The sequence below is a fragment of the Dendrobates tinctorius genome, unplaced genomic scaffold, assembly GCF_039654945.1.
Source record: "Dendrobates tinctorius isolate UK_male_01 unplaced genomic scaffold, ASM3965494v1 ptg000186l, whole genome shotgun sequence".
Classification (NCBI taxonomy): Eukaryota; Metazoa; Chordata; class Amphibia; order Anura; family Dendrobatidae; genus Dendrobates; species Dendrobates tinctorius.
In genome coordinates this window covers 549,062-573,770 of record NW_027361853.1, presented here as the reverse complement: position 1 = coordinate 573,770, position 24,709 = coordinate 549,062, and the positions used below count along the sequence as shown (strand labels likewise).

Genomic DNA, 24,709 nt, shown 5'->3' with positions numbered 1-24,709 from the left:
CCTGGATCCACGCTATAAAGGCAAATTACAAAACATCATGCCACAGGAGAACCTTGACCTAATATTGGCTAATAAACAAGCAACTCTGGTAAATCGGTTGCTTGAGGCATTCCCAGCACACAGCAGCGGTGATGGTTCTCACACGAGCCGTACGGGCCGGGGGCAGCTTGGCAGAGGTGTTCATGGTGCACACAGCAGAAGTGGCGTTGGAGACAGGGGTTTCATGACAATGTTGTGGACTGATTTTTCACGGACCGCTCACACAACTGGTAATACTGCATCGATGGAAAGTGACAGGAGACAGCAGTTGTCAACTATGGTTACAAACTACTTTTCCTCCCATATCGATGTTCTCCCACACAGGTCATTCCCCTTTGACTATTGGGCCGCTAAACTGGACACCTGGCCTGAATTGGCACAATATGCCTTACAGGAGCTCGCTTGCCCAGCTGCAAGTGTGCTATCGGAAAGAGTCTTCAGTGCAGCTGGATCAATCCTGACAGAAAAAAGGACCCGTCTGTCAACCCAAAATGTGGATGATCCAACCTTCATTAAAATGAACCATGCATGGGTTTCCAAGGATTTTGTCCCACCTTCCCCTGATGACACATAGGGTGACAGAAAAATGGCTTGCTTTGGTCCACCTCTTCCTGGGACTTGACCTATTTCGCCTTTTGCATCAGCTCAATGTCCAACATCAACATATGCCACTTTCTAAAACTCCCTAACTGTGCTGCCTCCCCCCCCATGGCCGGGGTCACCACCTAGCGCACGACACCGTGCAAGTGCCGTTGCCCTGGACAGGTGGGTAGGCCGACTCTTGGGCACGGGCACTGGCACAGGGTCCCTCATAGTGCAATCAAGTGTCTCTGACGGTGGTGGTGCACACCCGCCGTCAGACACACCGCCGTACTATGAGGGGCCCAGTGTCAGTACCGACGCCCACGAGTGGGCCCCCCTTGCTTGGGCAGGGCCCCAGCATTTGCAATCTTTACCTCTCCCTGCTCCTCCGCTGTGTAGTCTGGGCCGTCAAATCCATACTGTGCCTGACACCGTCTGAGCCTGCCTCCTGATGTATAGACATATATTTTGAATGTGTACGCTATCCATACATGTTATCCGGGGATACGGTACCCTTTCTCACCTTTGTGCAATCACGTGCAAACCATACTGGGCCTAACACCGTCTGAGCCTGCCTCCTGATGTATAGACATATATTTTGAATGTGTACGCTATCCATACATGTTATCCGGGGATACGGTACCCTTTCTCACCTTTGTGCAATCACGTGCAATCCATACTGGGCCTAACACCATCTGAGCCTGCCTCCTGATGTATAGACATATATTTTGAATGTGTACGCTATCCATACATGTTATCCGGGGATACGGTACCCTTTCTCACCTTTGTGCAATCACGTGCAAGCCATACTGGGCCTAACACCGTCTGAGCCTGCCTCCTGATGTATAGACATATATTTTGAATGTGTACGCTATCCATACATGTTATCCGGGGATACGGTACCCTTTCTCACCTTTGTGCAATCACATGCAATCCATACTGGGCCTAACACCATCTGAGCCTGCCTCCTGATGTATAGACATATATTTTGAATGTGTACGCTATCCATACATGTTATCCGGGGATACGGTACCCTTTCTCACCTTTGTGCAATCACGTGCAAGCCATACTGGGCCTAACACCGTCTGAGCCTGCCTCCTGATGTATAGACATATATTTTGAATGTGTACGCTATCCATACATGTTATCCGGGGATACGGTACCCTTTCTCACCTTTGTGCAATCACGTGCAAGCCATACTGGGCCTAACACCGTCTGAGCCTGCCTCCTGATGTATAGACATATATTTTGAATGTGTACGCTATCCATACATGTTATCCGGGGATACGGTACCCTTTCTCACCTTTGTGCAATCACGTGCAATCCATACTGGGCCTAACACCGTCTGAGCCTGCTTCCTGATGTATAGACATATATTTTGAATGTGTACGCTATCCATACATGTTATCCGGGGATACGGTACCCTTTCTCACCTTTGTGCAATCACGTGCAAGCCATACTGGGCCTAACACCGTCTGAGCCTGCCTCCTGATGTATAGACATATATTTTGAATGTGTACGCTATCCATACATGTTATCCGGGGATACGGTACCCTTTCTCACCTTTGTGCAATCACGTGCAAGCCATACTGGGCCTAACACCGTCTGAGCCTGCCTCCTGATGTATAGACATATATTTTGAATGTGTACGCTATCCATACATGTTATCCGGGGATACGGTACCCTTTCTCACCTTTGTGCAATCACGTGTAATCCATACTGGGCATGAGAACGGCTGGCGAGCTGTTAAGCAAGCTACAGCACCTGTGGTTTGCACACGTAAGTTTTTCATTTTTTCAGGAATGACGGTTAGGCCTAATTCCGGAACTGCGGTTGACCTGCACTTACTGGGAAATCATCGTTCGCGGGTAATAATTGTAATCAGTGATCCCCATCACTAACGTTGTTCAGCAGGTTATCTGCACCTGTAAGCAACAAACGCTGGCCTTTTCAGTGTAGCGCACATGCAGCCACGGACATGTAAGGGCATGACACACCAGTTATTGGCCAATCTCATGTGCCAGAGCCTCACATGTCCCTCTAGTAAGCCGGACTCGGACAGCGGGGCATGACGGAGTCTCGTTCGTTAACAGAATTAAGCTTGCAATGTGTGCATCTGTTCTGTAGCTGGCATGGTTGAGGTTTCCCAGGTGGAGTCGAATTTAACCGTAGGCTCCACTCCTGGTGGTGCCCTTCTGGACATTCCTTTAAGGTTCAGCTTTGCAACCATACTGCCAACGTATAACAAACAATTTGCCTTCATGAACACTGTTTGGAGGGTCATGACTCGTGGGAATAACGCCGCCCAATCAGTTAACCTGCTAGAGAGATCCTTCGTTGCTCCCAAGCATGACATCACACTCCCTAGGAGGAAGGTAATGCCACTGTGGCGACCGTACTCCTGTGGGCGACACAAGTGCACTGATGCCCAGCCACTGCTCGATGAATCTGCTGGTACATTGACCCAGACCACTACATTCCCCTCGCACGCTACATGGCCTGAATCTGACCCTGATGAAACTCAGGTTACCCTTCCCATATACAGTTCCATCTTACACGGTGACAAAGAGGAAGCTGCAGATGAAAGTGCAGGTTCGGCCCACCCGCCATCAGACACACCACCGTACTATCAGGGGCCCTGTGCCAGTGCCGTCGCCAACGAGTGGGCCCCCCCTGCTTGCTCAGGATCACAGCACTTGCAAGGTTGAAATACTGTGCAGTGAGATGGAAGATGGGGACGACGAGGAGTCCAGACTAGTACAGGGATTCCCTAGCGAGGAGACTTATTTGATTGTTTTCAATGTTGGGACAGCAATTTTTGGGGAGCACTATACTCTGGAGAATGATAGATGGGGCCCACCATACACTGGAACATTCCAAAGGTGGACATCAGACACTGGAGCAGCATTTACAGGGCCCATTATACACTAGAGCATTAGAAATGGGGCCCATTATGTTTGGAGCATTATTTGGGCCCATAAGACAGTGGAGCTTCATCCATGGGGACCAACATATACTGTAGCATTATGTGGAGCTCATCATATACTGTTTCAAACATTATATGGGACCAATGATTCTGTATGGAGAAATAGATGGGCCTCTTCATGAGATGTAAAAAGTGAAGTATTTTTCATTGTACTATACCGCTATTTCTCTGCCGTATCGGAGCATGATGAGTTGTGGTATGTGTTAAAGGGGCGCTCTTTCGCCCAGGGCACATGAAAACCTGGAGCCAGCCCTACCCCCCCACAACTTTAGCCAAATAACCCCCATTTTTCAGTGCGTAACTTGTATTATGAAGTTAATTAAGGTTGACAAGCTTAAGTAAGAAGAATTGATGCTTTTGGCATTCAAATGGGCACTGTAGGTGTGTTTCCTGTCCTCCTCTCACTGCCGACTTTTATTCCCCCATTGACTTACATTGGGTTTCGTGTTTCGGGACGACCCCGACTTTTCCCTATAATCGGCCGATCTTGCTCGACCCGACTTTTGGAAAAGTCGGGTTTCACGAAACAAAACTCGACCCTAAAAAATCAAAAGTCGCTCAACTCTAATGGCCACTTTATCTTCATTTTGCGAGACTTGATGTAATAGTACAAATAAACAGTTAGTACATGTTAAGTTCCAGTCTATTTCATTGTAAGGCAAACGAGCTGTCAAAGTGCTGAGACATGCTTACAGCCATAGCTCACTGTATAATGAGTAAAGAACATGGATGCATGTCAACTGTCCAGTTGGAAGCTAGAGAAACTCATACAGTTTGCTATGGCTGTAATTATTTTTCCAGTTTACAGAAAATGCAGTGGATGTTTTCATATCAGAATTATGGGCTGTAAATATGTATCACTTAAAATTGTAATGGTTTATTATGGTTTTCTAATGTGTCCATAAAAAAAAGTCTGTCAGTGACTTTTTCAAAAAGCTGTCCAGAAATAATAAAAATAAAGTTGGCAACCCTGATGATGACTGTAATCACTCTGTGCACACCCCCCATGACTGAAAGCCGGTGGCTCCCAAAGGAAATATGTTCATTTTCTCCCAGTAGCTGCACTTTCAGTGAAGCGCCAGGCAACATTACAATGCAATTTACCCACAAATTAACCCTGTAACAGGCTCAATTTAGACTTTGCTCTTCCTTCCTGGGTCTGAAAGGCTGACTCATAACTACTTTACCACTATTATGTCATTAGATGACCATCATGAAATTATCACCTAGTTTTCCCAGAAACACACATATAACTAAGATATGTTACAAAAAGGAAGGAAATCTCCATTTATAATGTTGTATAGTCATATAAAATGTCTTCTGTCCACTGATGTGAAACGTGGATTGAGTCACTGTTATTTACAAACTCTCTTCCATTCATTAGGCATCTATGCAGCCAGACATGCTGAAAATACTCCAGAACAGCAAACCAGGACCAGATTTCTTGAAACCAGCACACTATTTGCAGAGGAAGAAATATATTTTAAACTTGAAACCACCAAAATAATTCATCTTACTATTTTCAAGTTATACTAACACTACAAAGTGTTTTTGCTGCAAGCACTTAAGTTAAATCCCTGACAATATTTCTATTTCTCATATTTTCCTTTAGCATTTGCTTATTTTTTTTAGATTTGGTTTATACAAGAAACACTGAATATATATTCTGGACTTTTGTTTTTTTTATTTTTTAAGCAAAATTTCTAGATGATGTAAAACGTTGATCCCCAAAACAACTTCAAAATAATTAAAAAAGATCTGTATATCTAATATAATAGACATTTTGCTGGGATAATATTTATACATTGTTCGCATTCACATATACCCAGTCATAAATACAGAACCAGAAGATATTTTAATTTATGCATTTTTTTTTGTTCTTATTTAAAAGCATATTTTAAAAATTAATACTTTCTGGTAGGACATCAAACTCACATTTCCCTTAAAGCACCACTTTGGCGTTTTTCTATTTCACTGCCAGATCAGTGTGACAAATGTATGTTCCGTTCCTGTATTAGACTTCTTACCAGTCTCCATTTTCTGGGGTTATCGGCCTCGATCAGGTCCTTTTCTGCTAGCTGTTACCTACCGGATCGTTCCAGTGTTTGCGCGTGGACCGGAAGTCACTTATTAATGTCAGTCACTTATTAGTGACAGTCATAGACTTACATATTTCTATATCAATATTTGTGCTATAACAAAAAAAAAAAATTTCACTCTGGCTATTAAGCTTCATATTAGCTAACGTTTCCTGAGCATATTAGACAAAAGTTGTCAGAATCTGCTGATTTCAGCAGATTTCAGCAGAGTCGGCCAACAATGTAGTGTGTGAGGTCTCCCAGCTCTCTCCTAATAGATGCATTTCAATCGGTAAGCCGTCTGTTCAGCTTGGAGAGAAGTTTGGCAGTGGCTCTCTTGTAGAAAACACAGGACCACTGGGCTAAGCTGAGCATTCTCTCTACTGTGGAGTCAGGAGAGATAGCGGTTTGCCAAATTGTTGTTTGGCCAACAATTATATATCACTAGAGGGGTGCCCGATGCTATCGCATCGGGAGGGAAGTGTATGTGTGGGGTGTGTGTGTGTACATGTGTGTGTGAGTACGTGTGTGTCCCGCAGCCGCCTGCCCACCCACCTCGTTCATTCACAGCCGGCAGGAAAGAGGGTGGTTTGCGGCCTATGCTGGAAATGTGAGTACGTGTGTGTGTATACAGTGTGTTTACATAATAATGTATACATCTTCCAATATTTACCATCAGCTCCTAATAATTTATAATGTGGCATCATTTAGGTAAAAAAATAATACTATTGTTCTGCAAATGTAATATATTTGTAAAGGAATAGAATGAAATATACAGTGTCTTGAAAAGCATTCAGATCTGATCAGCTGTCTTGTGCCCTTAACAGCCATAAGTGGAATCGTGATTCACCCGTGGCTATTAACACGTTAAACGGGGCCCTGATGAGTTGGCATGACAACCCAGGGTCTGCAGGAGACCACTGTGGTTGTGATTGCTGATCTGCTATTAGTGCCGCCACGTGGCCGGTGTTCATAGCAGATAAGCATTTTTGCTACTCCTAGCAGGAGGTATAGCACAAGTGATCAGATGATCACAGCTTCAAGTCACCTATGGAGACTATTGAAGCAGGTTAAAAGTGTAAAAAATATTTTTAAAAATATTACAAAAAATTTAAAAATATAAAAGTTCAAATCCCCATCTTTTGCCCCATTTTAAAATAAAACAATAAAAAATACACATATTTGGTATTGCTGCATCCAGAAGCACCCAATCTATCAAAATATAAAAAGAATTAATCCGATCGGTAAACTGCGTAACCAGAAAGAAATCAAACTCCAGAATTTTATTTTTTGGTCTCCACAACATTGCTATAAAAATGTTATAACATGCGATCAAAACATCTTATCTACCCCAAAATGGCAACAGTAAAAATGTCAGCATGGCATGAAAAAAATTACTTGCCCTCACCCAGTCCTATGTCACAAAAAATTAAGACACTACGTGACACTGAAAATTTCTTTTTTTAAATCAAACTTTGGATTTTTTTGTCACTTAAATGATTAAAAAGTTATATGTTTGGTATCTGCGATAATGATCTGGAGAATCACAATGGCAGGTCAGTTTTAGCATTTAGTTAAGGCCGATCTCACACGTCCAGATAATTCCGGTACCGGAAAAAATGGTACCTGAGCTATCCGTGTCTGTGTGGATACATGGAACCACCGTGTGGCACACGTGTAGCAACCGTGTGCCGCATCAGGACCCCACGGAGGGCCGCAGGGGAAGAAGCGCTACAGTAAGCGCTGTTCCCCTGCGGCTGGTGCTGAACGTGGCTGTCATTCTTCTCTCTTGCTCTGCCGGCAACAGCGAGCAGGAGAGAAGAATGAATGAAAACCCTGTTGTCGGCAGAGCAGGAGAGAAGATTGACAGACGCCTTCAGCACCAGCCGCAGGGGAACAGCACTTATACTAGCGCTTCTTCCCCGGCGGCCGTCCGTGAGCACGGAGGACAGTGTGAAGTGTTCTCTGTGTGCACGTGTTCAGAACTTTTGCGGACCATGCGCTCCCACAAACACGGACATGTCTCCGTGTTTTTCACATGGACCATGTGCCCGTGAAAACACGCTGACATGTGCAGAGACACATTCATTTCAATGTGTCTACATGTGTCAGTGTCTCCGTTTTTTTTAATTTCACAGCAATTGGAATTTTTTTTTCCAGTGCACTATATGGTAAAATCAATGATGTTGTTCAAAACTACAACTCATCCCACAAAAAAACAAGCCCTCACACAGCCATATTTACTGAAAAATAAAGAAAGTTTTGGCTCTAGGAAGAGAGGGAGCAAAAAACAAAAACTAAAAATCCCAAGATCGCATAGGGGTTAAAATATATTAAAAAAAATAATAATTTGAATCACCCCACATTTTTCCCACCACAAAAATTGAAGAGATAAAAAAAATAAAAAAAAATATTGGTATTGCCTCATCTGTAAAAAGTTTGATCATTCAGAATATAAAATTAATTAACCCATAAAGTAAAAGCTGTAATCAAAGCGTCATAATTGCTTTTTTGATCAACACTCCACCTCAAAAAATAAAGTGATTAAGGTGTTGCTTGTACCCCAAATTGGCGTCAATAAAACAGTCAGCTCCCCATGCAAAAAAAAAACGATTGAAAGAAAAATAAGAACATTACGGGTGTCAGAAAATGGTTACACAAACCAAAACTGAAATAAAAAAGTTCCCTTTAAGCTTGGTATCGGAGTAATGATACAGACCTTGAGAATCATGTGTCAATCATATTTATCACACAATAAACAAAACCTAAAAAACTGACGGAATTGCATTTTTTTCTCCATTTCATCACACTTGGAATTTTTCAAAAATGTAAAACTGCCTAGTTTTAAAGGGTTAGAAACAATTTGTATCAATTCTACCAGTTGTAATGGCACCATGAATACCCATATTAATAGATATAATATAGCTCCCGATATCTTCCATTAGTTAGCTATAGATGAACTTGAATATTAATGTACAATGCATGAGGAATAAAATCTTTATTGCAGTTATTTCTAATTTACAGTACTAATCCATGTAAGTAGTAGTAAGTGGTGATCTCTGCAGCCAGACACAGGAGATGGGGGTCTTATTGGTAACTACATCTTAACACTGACTATATTTGGCAGTAAGCAAATGGTTAAACTCCCCCCAAAGCATCACAAAAAATGCACAAGAAAAAGATACCGTTCCTCTAATTTAACAGAAAGCAGAAGCCTATATTTTTTATTACCTATGACAACATAATGTTATAAATCCAGCTGTTTCCCATTCACAGGTCTATAAATAATAAACATGCTGCCAGTCAGTGGGGCTCTGGAGCAGCAGATAGGACGCCGAGCCGGATCACAGAAAAGACGGCACACTCATTTGGTTTTGCTTATTCTTCCTCTTCACCAGAGAAATGCGGAACAGACTTCTTGGCTACAACTTTATCCAACCTTTGTCCCTGTAGGTATGGATTCACCATCTGTAAGAGGAAAAGTGTGCAAGTCAAGAATTAGATAGAGAGAACCTCAATCTCAAAGAGTGTACAATGTAAAGTAAACAATGGAATGATTTGGAAATTTCTTATAGCCATATTTTATTAACAGAAGGTAAGAGCACAGATCAGAAGGCGAACGTTGGACATTTTTCTATTTCATTTGAAAAAAAAAACTCATTTAGAAATTGATGGCAACAAAATATGTAAAAAAAAAAAAAAAAAAAAGCTGGGCCAGGGCCGTGTCTACCATTGTGGAGCGTCCACTCTTCTTTTCACAACAGTCGGTAACATCTGGGAAATGAGGAGACCAATTGCTGGAGTTTTGGAAAAGGAGTGGTGTCCCATTCTGGTCTGATGTAGGATTGTCCCCATTCCACAGTCCGGGGTGTTTGCTGGAGATTTCGTTGCGGTGGCCGATTCATCACCCAAACTCTTCTTCTCTTAAGCCATACTGTTGTGATGAATGCAAAGCTTTCCCTGAAATGATGTTGCCTGGTTAGGAGAATATGTTGTTTTAACACCTCTATATAATGCTCAGCTTTCATAGCGTCTTTCATGTATGAGCTGCCCTGCCATACATCAGATCAGAGGTGCATGAACTTTGTGCTGGATGGTCCTTCTCACACTTTGATTCATCAGATCACAGAACAGTTTTCCATTTTGTCTCAATTTGTTTTTAATGAGCTTTGACCCAGAGAAGATGGCAGCGTTTCTGGATTGTGTTGATATGTGGCCTCTTCTTTGCATGATACTGCTTTCATTTGCATTTAAGACTTGCATGGTGAGCTGTACTCACAGACATTGATTTCTAGAAGTATTCCTGAGCCTGTATAGTGATTTGCACAACCCAATCATGCCCATTTTTACTGCAGCACCATCTGAGGACCCATAGATCACGAACATCCAATATTGACTGTTAGTTTTGTCCTTTGTGCACATGGATTTCTCCAGAATCTCTGAATCTTTTCATGATACTATGTATGACAGATGGTGGGATATTCAAAGTATTTGCAATTTTACATTGAGAAACATTTTTCTGAAATTATTCCACGATTTTTAGATGCAGTTGTTCAGATTAGTGAACTTCCGACCATCTTTGCTTCTGAGAGACTCTGCCTCTCTAACGTGCACATTTTTACAGTCATGTGACTTCATTGCAAAATTGCCCTCCAGCTGCTTTTCACTTACTTTTACAGCCTTTTGTTAACCTTGTCCCAGCTTTTTTGAGAAGTATTGCTTCAATCAATTTCTAAATGAGTTAATTTCTCACTCAAATTAAATGGAAAAATGTCTAGTGTTCACCTTCTGGCATGTGTCCTAGGTTGTGTTGTGAATAAAATATGCCTAGAAGAGATTTCAAAATCATTGCATTTTTGTTTTCTTTACATTTTACAAGTCTTTACTTCTTTGCAATTGATGCTGTTGATACGGTAAATGGATATTCGAATTTAGTGGGTCATGTAATGTTCATGATGTACAGTACTTTCAGAGACTTTCCTGGAGTATATGCTAAATATACACCCTGGACACATACAGCACAATTTCGTACATCCTCATCTACCATAAGGGGTAAAGAAAAAAGAAGACAAAGTTTTCCCTTTATATTCAGAAGAGCTATGTATTTCCCAAAATGTATGTGAAATATAGACAACAAACATGGACTGCATTGTAATGCAAATTAAAGATGGTCACTGTTGTAGAGTGGGAAAAAGACAAACTAATAGTAATAGATTCTGGAGTGTATTGAAGAGCTAAAATGAGTCCTTGGCAAATATGAATTAGATGTAGCTGCTAGAGATGAGTCATTTTTGTATTTGAACTCTCAACTTCACAGAATTTTCCTCAACAATTTGTTTCCAAAAATCTCAATACTGGAAATCTTGTAATTGCCAAAAAATGCATGTGGCAGAAAGAGAGAAAGAGGACACAGCTGACCAAAAGAGCTTACAATATACAGGAGAGAGATAGGACTCCACTGACCATAAGAGCTTACACTCTACAGGAGAGAGAGAGGACCCTGCTGATCATAAGAGCTTACACTCTACAGGTGAGAGAGGACCCCGCTGACCATAAGAGCTTACACTCTACAGGAGAGAGAGAGGACCCCGCTGACCATAAGAGCTTACACTCTACAGGAGAGAGCGAGGACCCCACTGACCATAAGAGCTTATACGCTATAGGAGAGAGAGAGGATCACACTGACCATAAGAGCTTATACTCTATAGGAGAGAGAGGACTCCACTGACCATAAGAGCTTATCCTCTATAGGAGAGAGAGGACCCTGCTGACCATAACAGCTTACACTCTACAGGAGAGAGAGAGAGGACCCCACTGACCATAACCGCTTACACTCTACAGGAGAGAGAGAGGGGACCCCACTGACCATAACAGCTTACACTGTACAGGACAGAGGACCCCACTGACCATAAGAGCTTACAATCTACATGTGACAGACAGGACACCACTGATCATAAGAGCTTACACTCTACAGGAGAGAAAGAGGGGACCCCACTGACCATAAGAGCTTACACTGTATAGGAGAGAGAGGACCCCACTGACCATAACAGCTTACACTGTACAGGAGAGAGAGGACCCCACTGACCATAAGAGCTTATACTCTACAGCAGGGGTCCCCAACCACCGGTCCGCGGCCCAGCACCGGGCCGTTGCAGTGCCCTTGCTGGTCCGCGGACATAAGGGGAGCCGGCGGCGGTGCAGCAGCTGATACTCACCCTGCATCCCGCGGCGGCTTCATCCAGCTCTGAGCGGTCACGTGCTACCGCTCATTTAAGGTCATGAATATGGACGCCACTCATCTCCCATAGGCATGGCATCCATATTCATAGACCTTAATGAGCGGTAGCACGTGACTGCTCCGCACAGGAGCTGAAGCGCCGCGAGATGCAGGGAGGGAAGTTCAGCGACGTGAGGGTAAGTATGATGGGGGAGGATGGGGGAGCCGAGTGGAGCCATATATACAAGGGAGAGAGAGTGGCAGCGGAGCCATATATACAAGGGAGAGAGAGTGGGAGCGGAGCCATATATACAAGGGAGGGAAAGTGGAAGCAGAGCCATATACACAAGGGAGGGTGGGAGCGGAGCCATATATAAGGGAGGCCGGGAGAGTGGGAGCAGAGCCATATATACAGGGGAGGGAGAGTGGGAGCGGAGCCATATATACAGGGGAGGGAGAGTGGGAGCGGAGCCAAATATACAGAGGGAGAGTGGGAGCGGAGCCATATATACAGGGGAGGGAGAGTGGGAGCGGAGCCATATATACAGGGGAGGGAGAGTGGGAGCGGAGCCATATATACAGGGGAGGGAGAGTGGGAGCAGAGCCATATATACAAGGGAGGGAGAGTGGGAGCGGAGCCATATATACAGGGGAGGGAGAGTGGAAGCGGAGCCATATATACAAGGGAGGGAGAGTGGGAACGGAGCCATATATACAAGGGAGAGAGAGTGGGAGCGGAGCCATATATACAAGGGATGGAGAGTGGAAGCAGAGCCATATACACAAGGGAGGGTGGGAGCGGAGCCATATATAAGGGAGGCCGGGAGAGTGGGAGCAGAGCCATATATACAGGGGAGGGAGAGGGAGCGGAGCCATATATACAGGGGAGGGAGAATGGGAGCGGAGCCATATATACAGGGGAGGGAGAGTGGGAGCGGAGCCATATATACAAGGGAGGGAGAGTGGGAGCGGAGCCATATATACAGGGGAGGGAGAGTGGGAGCGGAGCCATATATACAGGGGAGGGAGAGTGGGAGCGGAGCCATATATACAGGGGAGGGAGAGTGGGAGCGGAGCCATATATACAAGGGAGGGAGAGTGGGAGCGGAGCCATATATACAGGGGAGGGAGAGTGGGAGCGGAGCCATATATACAAGGGAGGGAGAGTGGGAGCGGAGCCATATATACAGGGGAGGGAGAGTGGGAGCGGAGCCATATATACAGGGGAGGGAGAGTGGGAGCAGAGCCATATATACAGGGGAGGGAGAGTGGGAGCGGAGCCATATATACAAGGGAGGGAGAGTGGGAGCAGAGCCATGCATACAGGGGAGAAAGAGTGGGAGCGGAGCCATGTATACAGGATGGGACAGGGGAGCCATGTATACAGGATGGAAGAGTGGGAGCAGAGCCATGTATACAGGATGGTAGGGTGGGAGCAGAGCCATTTATACATGATGGGAGACTGGGAGCGGAGCCATGTATACAGGATGGGATGGGACAGGGGAGCCATGTATACAGGATGGAAGAGTGGGAGCAGAGCCATGTATACAGGATGGTAGGGTGGGAGCAGAGCCATGTATACATGATGGGAGACTGGGAGCGGAGCCATGTATACAGGGGAGGGAGAGTGGGAGCGGAGCCATATATACAGGGGAGGGAGAATGGGAGCGGAGCCATATATACAGGGGAGGGAGAGTGGGAGCGGAGCCATATATACAGGGGAGGGAGAGTGGGAGCAGAGCCATATATATACAGGGGAGGGAGAGTGGGAGCGGAGCCATATATACAGGGGAGGGAGAGTGGGAGCGGAGCCATATATACAGGGGAGGGAGAGTGGGAGCGGAGCCATATATACAAGGGAGGGAGAGTGGGAGCAGAGCCATGCATACAGGGGAGAAAGAGTGGGAGCGGAGCCATGTATACAGGATGGGACAGGGGAGCCATGTATACAGGATGGAAGAGTGGGAGCAGAGCCATGTATACAGGATGGTAGGGTGGGAGCAGAGCCATGTATACATGATGGGAGACTGGGAGCGGAGCCATGTATACAGGATGGGATGGGACAGGGGAGCCATGTATACAGGATGGAAGAGTGGGAGCAGAGCCATGTATACAGGATGGTAGGGTGGGAGCAGAGCCATGTATACATGATGGGAGACTGGGAGCGGAGCCATGTATACAGGATGGGAGAGTAGGAGCGGAGCCATGTATACAGGATGAGAGACTGGGAGCGGAGCGATGCATACAGGATGGGAGAGTGGGAGCAGAGCCATGTATACAGGATGGGAGACTGGGAGCGGAGCCATGTATACAGGATGGGAGAGTGGGAGCAGAGCCATGTATACAGGATGGGAGGGTGGGAGCAGAGCCATGTATACAAGGATGGGACAGGGGAGCCATGCATACAGGATGGGAGCAGAGCCATGTATACAAGGATGGGACAGAGGAGCCATGCATACAACAGGGGGAGCCACACAGAGCTGGACAGGACGGGGGGAACCACACATACATTTTCTGATGATTAGAAAATAATCAGCATGTACAGAACTCCAGTACAATTTTTCTTAAGTGCTCAATGCTCCATTTCCTTGTAGGTTCCAATCATCATTAGCAGTGATGTTCATCAGCAGAAGTAGCCCAGTGCTCCCACTGAAACAGAGAAACAAGCCAGGTGCTCCCACTCATTCAAAACCTATGGTGAGTTGAGTCACATTAAAAATGTTTTAATTAAATTATAAGTATGCACTGCTAAACTACAACCACGTCCATAGCCCCGCCCCCTTATGACCAAAGCCCTGCCCCTGTCACACCTCCATCCCCGCCCTGCTGGGCCATGGAAGAATGGTCTTGCTTCAAGCCGGTCCCTGGTGCAAAAAAGGTTGGGGACCACGGCTCTACAGGACAGAGGACCCCACTGACCATAAGAGCTTACAATCTACATGTGACAGACAGGACACCGCTGATCATAACAGCTGTCACTCTACAGGAGAGAGAGAGGACCCCGCTGACCATAAGTGCTTACACTGTACAGGAGAGAGATACGATCTTGCTGAGCATAAGAGTTTACACTCTAGAGAATATAGAGAGGACCCTGTGATGGCCGAAAGAGCTTACACTCTACAATAGAGGAAAATTTATTCAGTAATTCTGGAGATGGAAAACAACTCTGCCATACAAATTATGGCGGTCAGCAAATCTGTGATGGCCCAGGTACTGACCACCACTGTACCAGGTACGATAGTCATTTGCTGCAGGGTATTATGGCTGTGTGGCAAAGTAAATTGACATTATCCCACTCTGTGATGCTTCAGCAGTAAGAGAAATGGTGCCGGGCAAGTGTTTGAGTTTGTTTGCGAACCACAAATCCAATCTCAAAATGTTTGATCCGATGATCGATTCGCTCATCTCTAGTAGCCGATTTGCTATATGCAAATTATTGGCAATAGCAAACAAAAAAAAAGTTAAATGAATAGACAAAAATCCAAGTAAAACTGCATCAGAAACACACATATTGTAGACATACTTTTTTTTTTTGCCAACACTCTAGTTTCTGGTGCAGAAAAATCCTCTGTACATACTCAACACATGCACATACCTCAATTGTACTTCTGTCTACAAAATCTAAAATTATTGATGCAGCAAACTTTGTGAAAATCAAAATATGTGACAATCTCAACAATTTTCATTATGACTGTAAAAAGTAAACTCTGTATAGACCCTGTATATGTATATCTGGTATACCCATAAAATATATGGAATTCCCTATGCTGAACTCTTTCCCTTGAAACTTTTATCTCCGATTTCCCACAACTATTCAAACATAACATGTCAATTAACATTTTTCTTTTTTAAAAGAAGTATTACCCTCTTTTTCCTCTGGGAGGTGCCTTTCATCTTCTCATAAAGTAGTTTTTTATTCTGCACATAGGATAAAAGGAGAAATCACAATGCTGTCAATAAGTTTCCTTTATAATGTGGGTACAAGGAATAGAAATTAGATAGCCGCCGATTACCTGTACAGGAGGATTAGCTTTACTTGCCCAAGAATTACAGCTACAAACATAGCTTTAAATGGATAAATACCACATATCCTTAGATTTAAGGGCATATCTTTCACCTAAACATTTGCAGAAAATACCCAGCAAAATTAAGACCTCTACAATTATTAAAATAGTTTAATAGTGCTATTTAACTAAAAGAATAAACATCAGATATGAATAGATGGAGTGTGGAGCAGAGCATTTTCTTTCATTATATCCCACCAGACTGATTGATCTGGAGCCAGTCTCCCTGATCTCATTGATTTGCTCTTTCTAATCTGAATCTAGTCTAGGATCTGGGGATACTTTCTATAATTTGGGATCATTATAAAATGCTCACAACAATTTTCCCTTTAAGCATAGAGGGGTTTTGTTTGGCCTTTGGGGATTCACATCTGTTTAATTCTTGCCGTCTTGTCTGCTCTCAGAGATTATGCTGGAGAAAGGTTTTTACAAATGACAGCAAAATTTATTTATTTTTTTTCTACATTTTAGAGGAGACGGTTCTGTTGTGCTGATTATTACACATAGCCTACGGGTGCTGAAGGATTTATCGAACCATTAAACGATTTCTTATTGTTAACAAAAAAAAAAATTGATGTTAAAATATGCACTACTAACATAAAGGTTATACCTTAAACTTTTCCAAATATGTATGTCTTGCAAAACAAAAAGAAACTAAATGGAGTATAAGTTGGTATTCATGCAACGTGTAAGAACATGTTCACACTGGCAAATTAAACAGACAACCCAAGATAGCAAGAAAATGAGCATATACCCTGCTATGAGTAAGTAAAAAGCAGTAGTTCATATAAATAACATAGGGTATTTAGTAAACAATGTTTTTTATTTAAAAAAAAGCATAACAATCATCCCATCAGCCACAAGGTGTACTCAATTAGGATAGTCCTAACCTCTAGTATTAAAACCGTACCATGCGTCAAAAATGACCTCACTCAGGGACCGTTGAACGGAGCGGAGCAATTTCCACTAATGTAAGCCCATGAACTTCAGAACGAGCCTCCATATACTTACCTTGTGACAGCGACTTACGTTCCACACACAAAACCCTAGGGTAACCAGTGATTTGAGTTCATGTGATCTAGAAAAGAACTGGAGCAACTTTGGAACCAGTCATCAGAAAATATTTTAATACAAGTACGCCACATTATAGACACAATTAGAAAGATTTAGGGGGATAAAACAAGTGCTTCTTTAACCCCTTTCCGACATTGGGTGTAATACAGTAGTACGCAGATGCCGGGCTCCTCCTGTTTGATGCGGGCTCAGCGCTGGAGCCCTCACCTTTACGGGCACATGACAGCTGATCTATGCAGCCAACGTGCCTGCAACAGCCATGTGTGGAATCGTGATCCACCCGCTGCTGTTAACTAGTTAAATGTCGCTGTCAATCTTTCACAGCAGCATTTAACTCGCACTTACCAGAATCGCATTGCTAACCCTGCCATCGGTGACCCAGACACATGATTGCCAGTCATCGATGGGTCGGCATGACAGCAAGAAGTCTGCAGCAAATCTCTATGGTTGTCCTTGCCAGATGGCTATAAGCGACCACCCCGTGGTCAGCGCTCACAGCATGAGAGCATTTCTGCTACACACAGGCGATCTGATCATCGCTTGTGTGTAACAGAGTAGATCAAAGTACTGCAGCTTCTAGTCTCCCATGGAGACTATTGAAGCATGCAAAAAGTTAAAAAAAATGTTTTTAAAAATATTTAACAAAATATAAAAGTTCAAATCACTCCCCTTTGACCCCAGTCAAAATAAAACAATAAAAAAACACGATATTTGGTATCGCCGCATTCAGAATCGCCCTATCAATAAAAAAAAAGAATTAACCGTATCGCTAAACGGCGTAATGAGAAAAAAAATTCAAAATGTCAGAATTACTTTTTTTGGTTGCCGCTTTGGTTGCAATAAAGTGCAATAACGAGCGATCAAAAGCTCCTATCTACACCAAAATTGTATCAGTAAAAACATCAGCTCAGCACGCAAAAAGTAAGCCCACACCCAGCCCAAAATTATGAAAAATGGAGACGTTATAGGTCGCAAAATTTTTTTTTTTCTTTGAAACAAATTTTGGATTTTTTTTCACCACTTAAATAAAAAAGAACCTAGACATGTTTGGTGTCTATGAACTCATAAGGACCTGGTGAATCATAATGGCAGGACCATTTTAGCATTTAGTGAATATGGTAAAAAAAAATAAAAACCAACAACTGTGGAATTTAATTTTTTTCGCAGTTTCACTGCACTTGGAATTTTTTTCCCTTTTTTACAGTACACGATATGTTAAAACCAATGGTGTCGTTCAAAAGTACAACTTGTCCCTCAAAAAACAAGCCCTCACATGGCCAATAAAAAAGTTATGGCTCTTTGAAGAAGGGGAGCAAAAACTGAAATACCTCTAGTCGTTAGTTAAGGGGTTAATAAAAAGAGGTATTAAAGCTTTGGCAAATTATCACCTAACTGCTGTGACCCCACCAATTTCCAGAATGGACTACTCTTGGAGGTGGCCTTGCAGTTAAAGGGGTAAAACCAGATCGGAGTCCTCAGTTCTAGCAATTAGTTGGGGTCCCAATGGTCGGATCCCCATTAATCTAACAAATGTCATCTACTCATATAGCATTGTACATGGATTCTTGCATTGTGCCACCTCCCAGAAGGTGCTTACTGTGGTACAATGTATATATCCCCATGTACTATATTTTCTCATCACATTCTAAGATATCATCTAAGTTCTTATAAAGTGTGTGACCTAATGTGTTTGTATAGGTATCATGTGGGTAAGTTAGACCAGGGTTCCCCAACTCCAGTCCTCAAGGCCCACAACAGATCATGTTTTCAGGATTTCCTTTGTATTGCACAGGTGAAGCATTTATCACCAGAGCAATACTAAGGAAATCCTGAAAACATGATCTGTTGGTGGGCCTTGAGGACTGGAGTTGGGGAACCCTGAGTTAGACTCTGAGCACCACTGCCCAAAGGAACCAAATATATAGGCTTTTTTTTTTTTTTTTTACTGAATTAGTAAAATGAAAAGTCAGTTGTAAAATAATTAGGGGTTATATTTAGACATTTTTATACAATATTAACTTTTATCTATTAAACTTATTTTCTGATTTACTTGCCTAATTATTTTTGTGCATTAAAATAGACATAGGCTTTTGTTAGGGCATCAATGCAGCTGTGAATATGCCTACTATCTGTACGATCTGAAATTTACTGAGACTGTTGAGGCAATTTTGCAACTTCCCTTGTCAAAAAGTGGTGAAGTTTACACAAACCTGCAGACAGGTAGTTCGGATTGAGGTTGAGAAGGAGCTGAGCTGAAGACAAAAAAAGTCCTTAAAGGATGTCATCAAGTTTAAAATGTATCCCCTATTCACTAGATAGGGGATAATTTTCCAATCAAAGATGGTCTCACCGCAAAGGCCCCCAACTGATACCAGGAACTAGGGCTGAGCACTAGCTGAAAGGAGCGGAGGTCAATCATGATCACTGCTACTCCATAATCGGAGCACCGGAGCTTCCTGAGTGCAGCGCTCAGCTGGTATTCAGCGCTCCTATTAGAATTAATAGAGCGAAAAGTGCACATGATCAACCTCCACCCTATTCAGCCGGGGCTCTTTAGAGTCTTGGTTTCCGGGATTGGTAGGGGCCAGGGCAATCGGACCTCCAGTGATCGTAAAATTATCTCCTATCCCTATACTTGAACAAGAATATTGTTAACTATGATATTGCAGTTCTTCTGACAGCTAAAATCACATGTGCTGTTTTTTGAGACAAGTGTGGCGCCCCTGAGGCGCCACAGAGGTACTGCACATTCTCCTAAGGTGTGGTACCCCACCACCCAGGTAAGGTGGGAACTCCTTTCCATGCTCCAACACTCGCATCCCACACAACAGGGTAGTTCTGCACAACCACATTGCAGCTCAGTGCTTAGATAGTAGCAGAGCACCTTTGGTGGTTCCCTGCTTGGAACACTGGATGTGTTGGGAGGTGGGTGGAGTTGAGATATATAAAAGAGTGGGAAAGTGTAGGATTAGAGGTTCAGTCTGGCAGAAGAAGTCACTCGGACAGGAGTGAGGATCCCTGGAAGAAGGGATGGAAGAAGGAGTGCTGCAGCTGCCTCAGTGATATGAGCCAGCTGGCACGGGAAAGGGAAAGAAGGAGAAAGACGTAGAACTGCAACCTAAGCTTCCATAAGAGAGAGAAAGATCAGTACAGAACGAAGTAGTAAGGAGAACAGAGAACAGAGAGGACGTGGGTTGGAAGAGGAACCCTGCCTATAGGTTCTCAGCACAAGGCTTACACCACATGCCCATACCAGGAAGCACCTGTCTTCATCCTGTTCATTTAGACACTGTTCACATGTTCAGGTTTTAAATACATTAGATAGGGACTGCTTCAATGGGGGTTACCTAGACGCGGTGGAGCAGCTTGGCATACATTTTTTTGCAAAAAAACGTATCGACTAAATACCCTGTATTTGTTATCATCTTTTTATCAGCACTTGCTGACTACTGGTATATGTTTTACTGCAGGATATTTCTGCACAATTGTCATTCTGTGCTCTCTGTTTGTGTTTGAGTCAGTGGGTGGTATGAACAGCGTCCTACCGACTTGTTCATATGTGTGCATGTCACATGTGTTTTTAATTCAGTGCTTAGAGAGTAGCAGAGCACCTTTGGTGGTTCCCTGCTTGGAACACTGGATGTGCTGGGAGGTGGGTGGAGTTGAGATATATAAGAAGTCACTCGGACAGGAGTGAGGATCCCTGGAAGAAGGGATGGAGGAAGGAGTGCTGCAGCTGCCTCAGTGATCTGAGCCAGCTGGCATGGGAAAGGGAAAGAAGGAGAAAGACGTAGAACTGCAACCTAAGCTTCCATAAGAGAGAGAAAGATCAGTACGGAACGAAGGAGTAAGGAGAACAGAGAGGACGTGGGTTGGAAGAGGAACCCTGCCTATAGGTTCTCAGCACAAGGCCGGGGCCCGGTCCCCGAGGTTGTATGGACACTTATGGTTCTGCAGCAAACACCGGTGGAGTAGTAGTAGTAGGCTGTAACTGCACTACTCCCATCTAAGACTTGGGGCACAACAGCAACACGGATAGTGAGCCAGGACTCAGGAGAAGGGAGTCCCCGAAGCAGGCTACAGCTGTCTGCCATACGAGTAGAGTTCTTGGGAACATCTGACAGGAGGAACTCCAGAGTACCACGGTACTGGAGCTCTTCACACTTTAAGGTGCAATAGAGGAGTCGTTCAGGAAAGGTACATGTTGGCGGAGTGTTGGAGAGGAGCTTTCCATCTGGCCTGGAGGTTGGCTGAGTTTCTGACCCGGAGGACACGGCCCGGAGGCAGGCAGCCTTGTGTACCGCAGACTGTGAGTAAAGCTTTGGAACTGCAAGCCTCGGTGTCCTCCATTCATTCTGCGCCAACCTGCTCAGCACCGCTACATCTGGGTACCATTCTTTACACTGCCTGCGCCTTTCCACAACCATTGCAACTACACTGCCCTGGGACATCAGCCCTGCCTGTGGAGGGCTATACCATCACTGCTGCACCATACCATCTGTCCCAGGGGATCTGTCTGCAGCGTCGGCTTAACACCTCCCTTGCCGAGCACCACAGGTGGCGTCACAAGCTATTCCATTCCACATCAACTACATTCCCCCATTACTTGGGCGCCCAGGGCCACGGACCAGGTCACCGCTGCTGTGACACATTCCCCTGACACCGGCCTGGTACCGAGTACCCCACGGCCCTGGGAGGGCGACCCACAAGCACAGGAGTAGATCTAAAAGAAAGTAACACCAGTGTCATAACATGAAGATTATGGGCCAAAATGCTAAATTTCCAAAAGGGCCCCCAACTAACAGAGGTCTTTATTAGTAAAAGTTTTCATATGGAGTAAAGAGACCTTTTAGACAGCTGAGGCTCCAGGACCTGGGTGCGATTGCAACCCTTAGGCTGGAGTCACACTAGTGAATAAATCGGATGAATGCAATGCGATAAAAAATTGCATTGCATTCGTCCCAATGTTATTCTATGGTGCTGCTCCCATCATCCGATTTTTTTTCGGAACGTTTCCTTGGACCGAGACAATCGCAGCATGCTGCGATTGTCACCGATTTTCGGATCGGACTCGCCAATGCAAGTCTATGGGTGCGATTAAAAATCAGATTGCAAACGGATCACAAGTGTGACTTGCGATAAAATCGCCAGACTTCTCCAGGTCAACAGGAAAGAGCATCAGGCATTGACATTGGATGTCAATTGGATGCTTAGATGCGAATAAAATCAGTTAATCGCCAGAAATTACAGATGGATCCCTGGACAAGAAACCTTTGTGCAATTTCGTACGGTAAAAATCGGACCGATTTTTTAATCATTGTGTGTGACTCCAGCCTTACTCCTATTATAGTTACGCCCCTGAGAAACCCTATTTCCTTTACTTTACACTTTTTCTCTTTTGGATTCCTTTCCTGACTTTGAAAATAAATAAAAACTACCACAAAAACAGATTGTGGATTCCAGCTTTAAAATGTAAAGTATGGACAATCAATTTATAGGGCAAACCTATCTTAAATGTATCCACTGATTTGATCTGTACAGATCAGCTGCTTTTCATAGGAAATAAAACATTGTACTCCATAGTTTGCTGCTGGGCTGGTGCTCCAGGGATCAGAACTCCAACTGATCGCACATATATGTCCAATGCAAGATGACTCTATCTTGCATTGGACATATATGTGCGATCAGTTGGAGTCGATCAGTTGGAGTTCTGATCCCTGGAGCACCAGCCCTGCAGCAAACTATGGAGTACAATGTTTTATTTCCTATGAAAAGCAGCTGATCTGTACAGATCAAATCAGTGGATACATTTATGGAGCCCCGTCGCCCCCTGCTGAATAGAAGTTGGACCCCCATTGATCACACATTGATGAGCGTCTATTATGAGCATGCTAAATAATATGTATATGATTTGACAAGCGATTGGAAAGCTTTGGAGAGCTAAAGTACAAAGGATAACAGTCATGACTTACCCACTTATTAACTCCCGGATAGTTGTGTTCTGGGTCGTACAAGTTTTGGTGAAGCTGGTATTCTTTGCTGAACTGGGCTGTGTCTGGTGTATCTGCCAAGCAACCCTCACCTATTTTCCAAACAAAAACATTCTGATAAAATTGGAACAATTGGGTACATTTTCCCAAAGATGGCTGTAGTAAGAACAACCAGTAGAAGGCAGGCTGTGCTCAGAGTGAATTGTGCATTCATATTCACTGAGAACACACAAGTAATGGTCTCAAGTTATACTGTATAACCCAAAGAAATGCTGCGGTCAGGGGAGTAGCTGTAGGAAGCACTGGGACAGGATTAAATCTTGAGCTCGCTAGTCTTTAAAGGGGGTATCAAGGACAATTTTAGTTTTTATTTGCATGGGGTAAGGACAGGCAGGTAGTTGCTAACTACCTGCATGTTCTGCCCAATGCATTCTCAGCGCAGTCACTAACCACTCCTGTCGGCGATTCTGTAGCTTTCGCTAACATCATATCAACGTGGCAGCTGCTTCTCTTCCACTTTGCTCTGTTGAGGGGGCATTACTGGCGATGTTATGCTGATTGACAGCCGGCTTCCCACTGCCTAACTGTGGAGAGCCATCTGTCAATCTGCACGATGTCAGCAGTGATGACTTGTCTACAGAGCAGCCCAGAAGAAGAAGAGCTGCCCTGTTAATGCACTCTGAATACTGCCGTATAGTGCCTTTATGATGCACTGTATTCTTCATTAGAAACAGAACTTTTAGATGAGAATGCCTTCATAATACAGGATACACAACAGCATATAAAATTGGTGAAAAAAAGATCATGTTCCAAATCCTGATTGTTATTTGGAATTCTGGAATATGTGTTTTGTAGTAGTGGAGGGGAATATTAGGGATTTTACACGGGTATAGAGATAATATGGCTTAAATAAAGAATATTTCAAATGTATACTGAAGAATAAGAAATTGGAGAGAATAAAAAAAAATTAATCCAGAAAGAAACTTGTCCAATAAAATATACTTATGTTGTAACATTTTTTAAACCTACATTAGAAACGTTACCAATGTTAACCTTAATATTAGATGTTACGTCGTCAGGAGTCCACCTGCCCGAAAACCTCAAATTGCCTATACATTGCATTTGTGATTTATTAGATAACTAGCCTAGATAACAGCCATAATCGCATATTGGGAGAGGTTCGATGACCTCGTTCGTGTCTGTAGTGGTAACTTATTTACCAAGAACACTTTTACTTTGTGCCTTTGGCAAAATTTGTAATGGCTATAGGTCCCTTTAATGACTTGTTCATTTACTCAGAGACACAGTGACGCCACTGAGCAGCTACATGAGGCGGTGGAAAGTGAACGGATAGAGCAGGTGAATGTTATAGTTGTTAATTTTTAATTATTATTCATGTTAGTCCGTATTGGGTTTTATTGTAAGATAATAGCATACAGTGCATTTTATTGCATCTATTTAGGACAGTATTGATCAGAATATGGTTCCATATTACACATCGATATCTACACAATGGATCATGGATTCAAGAGGGAGAATGTCCAGCAGAAAGAGTGTTAAAGGGGTTTTCCAGACTTGGGGCTCAAGTCTAAAGTAACTCTATGGGACTACAGACTTGTGAATCCGCACAGTGCGCGCTGTCAGGATTCTCCGATGTCGGTGACGGGAGCATACCGTTA

The 24,709-nt window shown here is 43.7% G+C and overlaps 1 protein-coding gene across 1 annotated transcript in view; it reads right to left on the bottom strand.

Moving 5' to 3' along the window:
- Positions 1 to 8,668: 8,668 nt before the first annotated feature.
- SCG5 (secretogranin V) overlaps positions 8,669 to 24,709 on the bottom strand; it is a 72,146-nt gene continuing 56,105 nt past the window's right edge. Inside the window, exons 4-6 of the mRNA XM_073552148.1 lie at positions 23,013 to 23,122; positions 15,767 to 15,820; positions 8,669 to 9,153 (exon numbers count right to left, since the gene is read on the bottom strand). Of these exons, the coding sequence (XP_073408249.1) occupies positions 9,064 to 9,153; positions 15,767 to 15,820; positions 23,013 to 23,122 (254 nt within the window). The 3' untranslated portion in view covers positions 8,669 to 9,063. The remainder of the gene's footprint in view (positions 9,154 to 15,766; positions 15,821 to 23,012; positions 23,123 to 24,709) is intronic.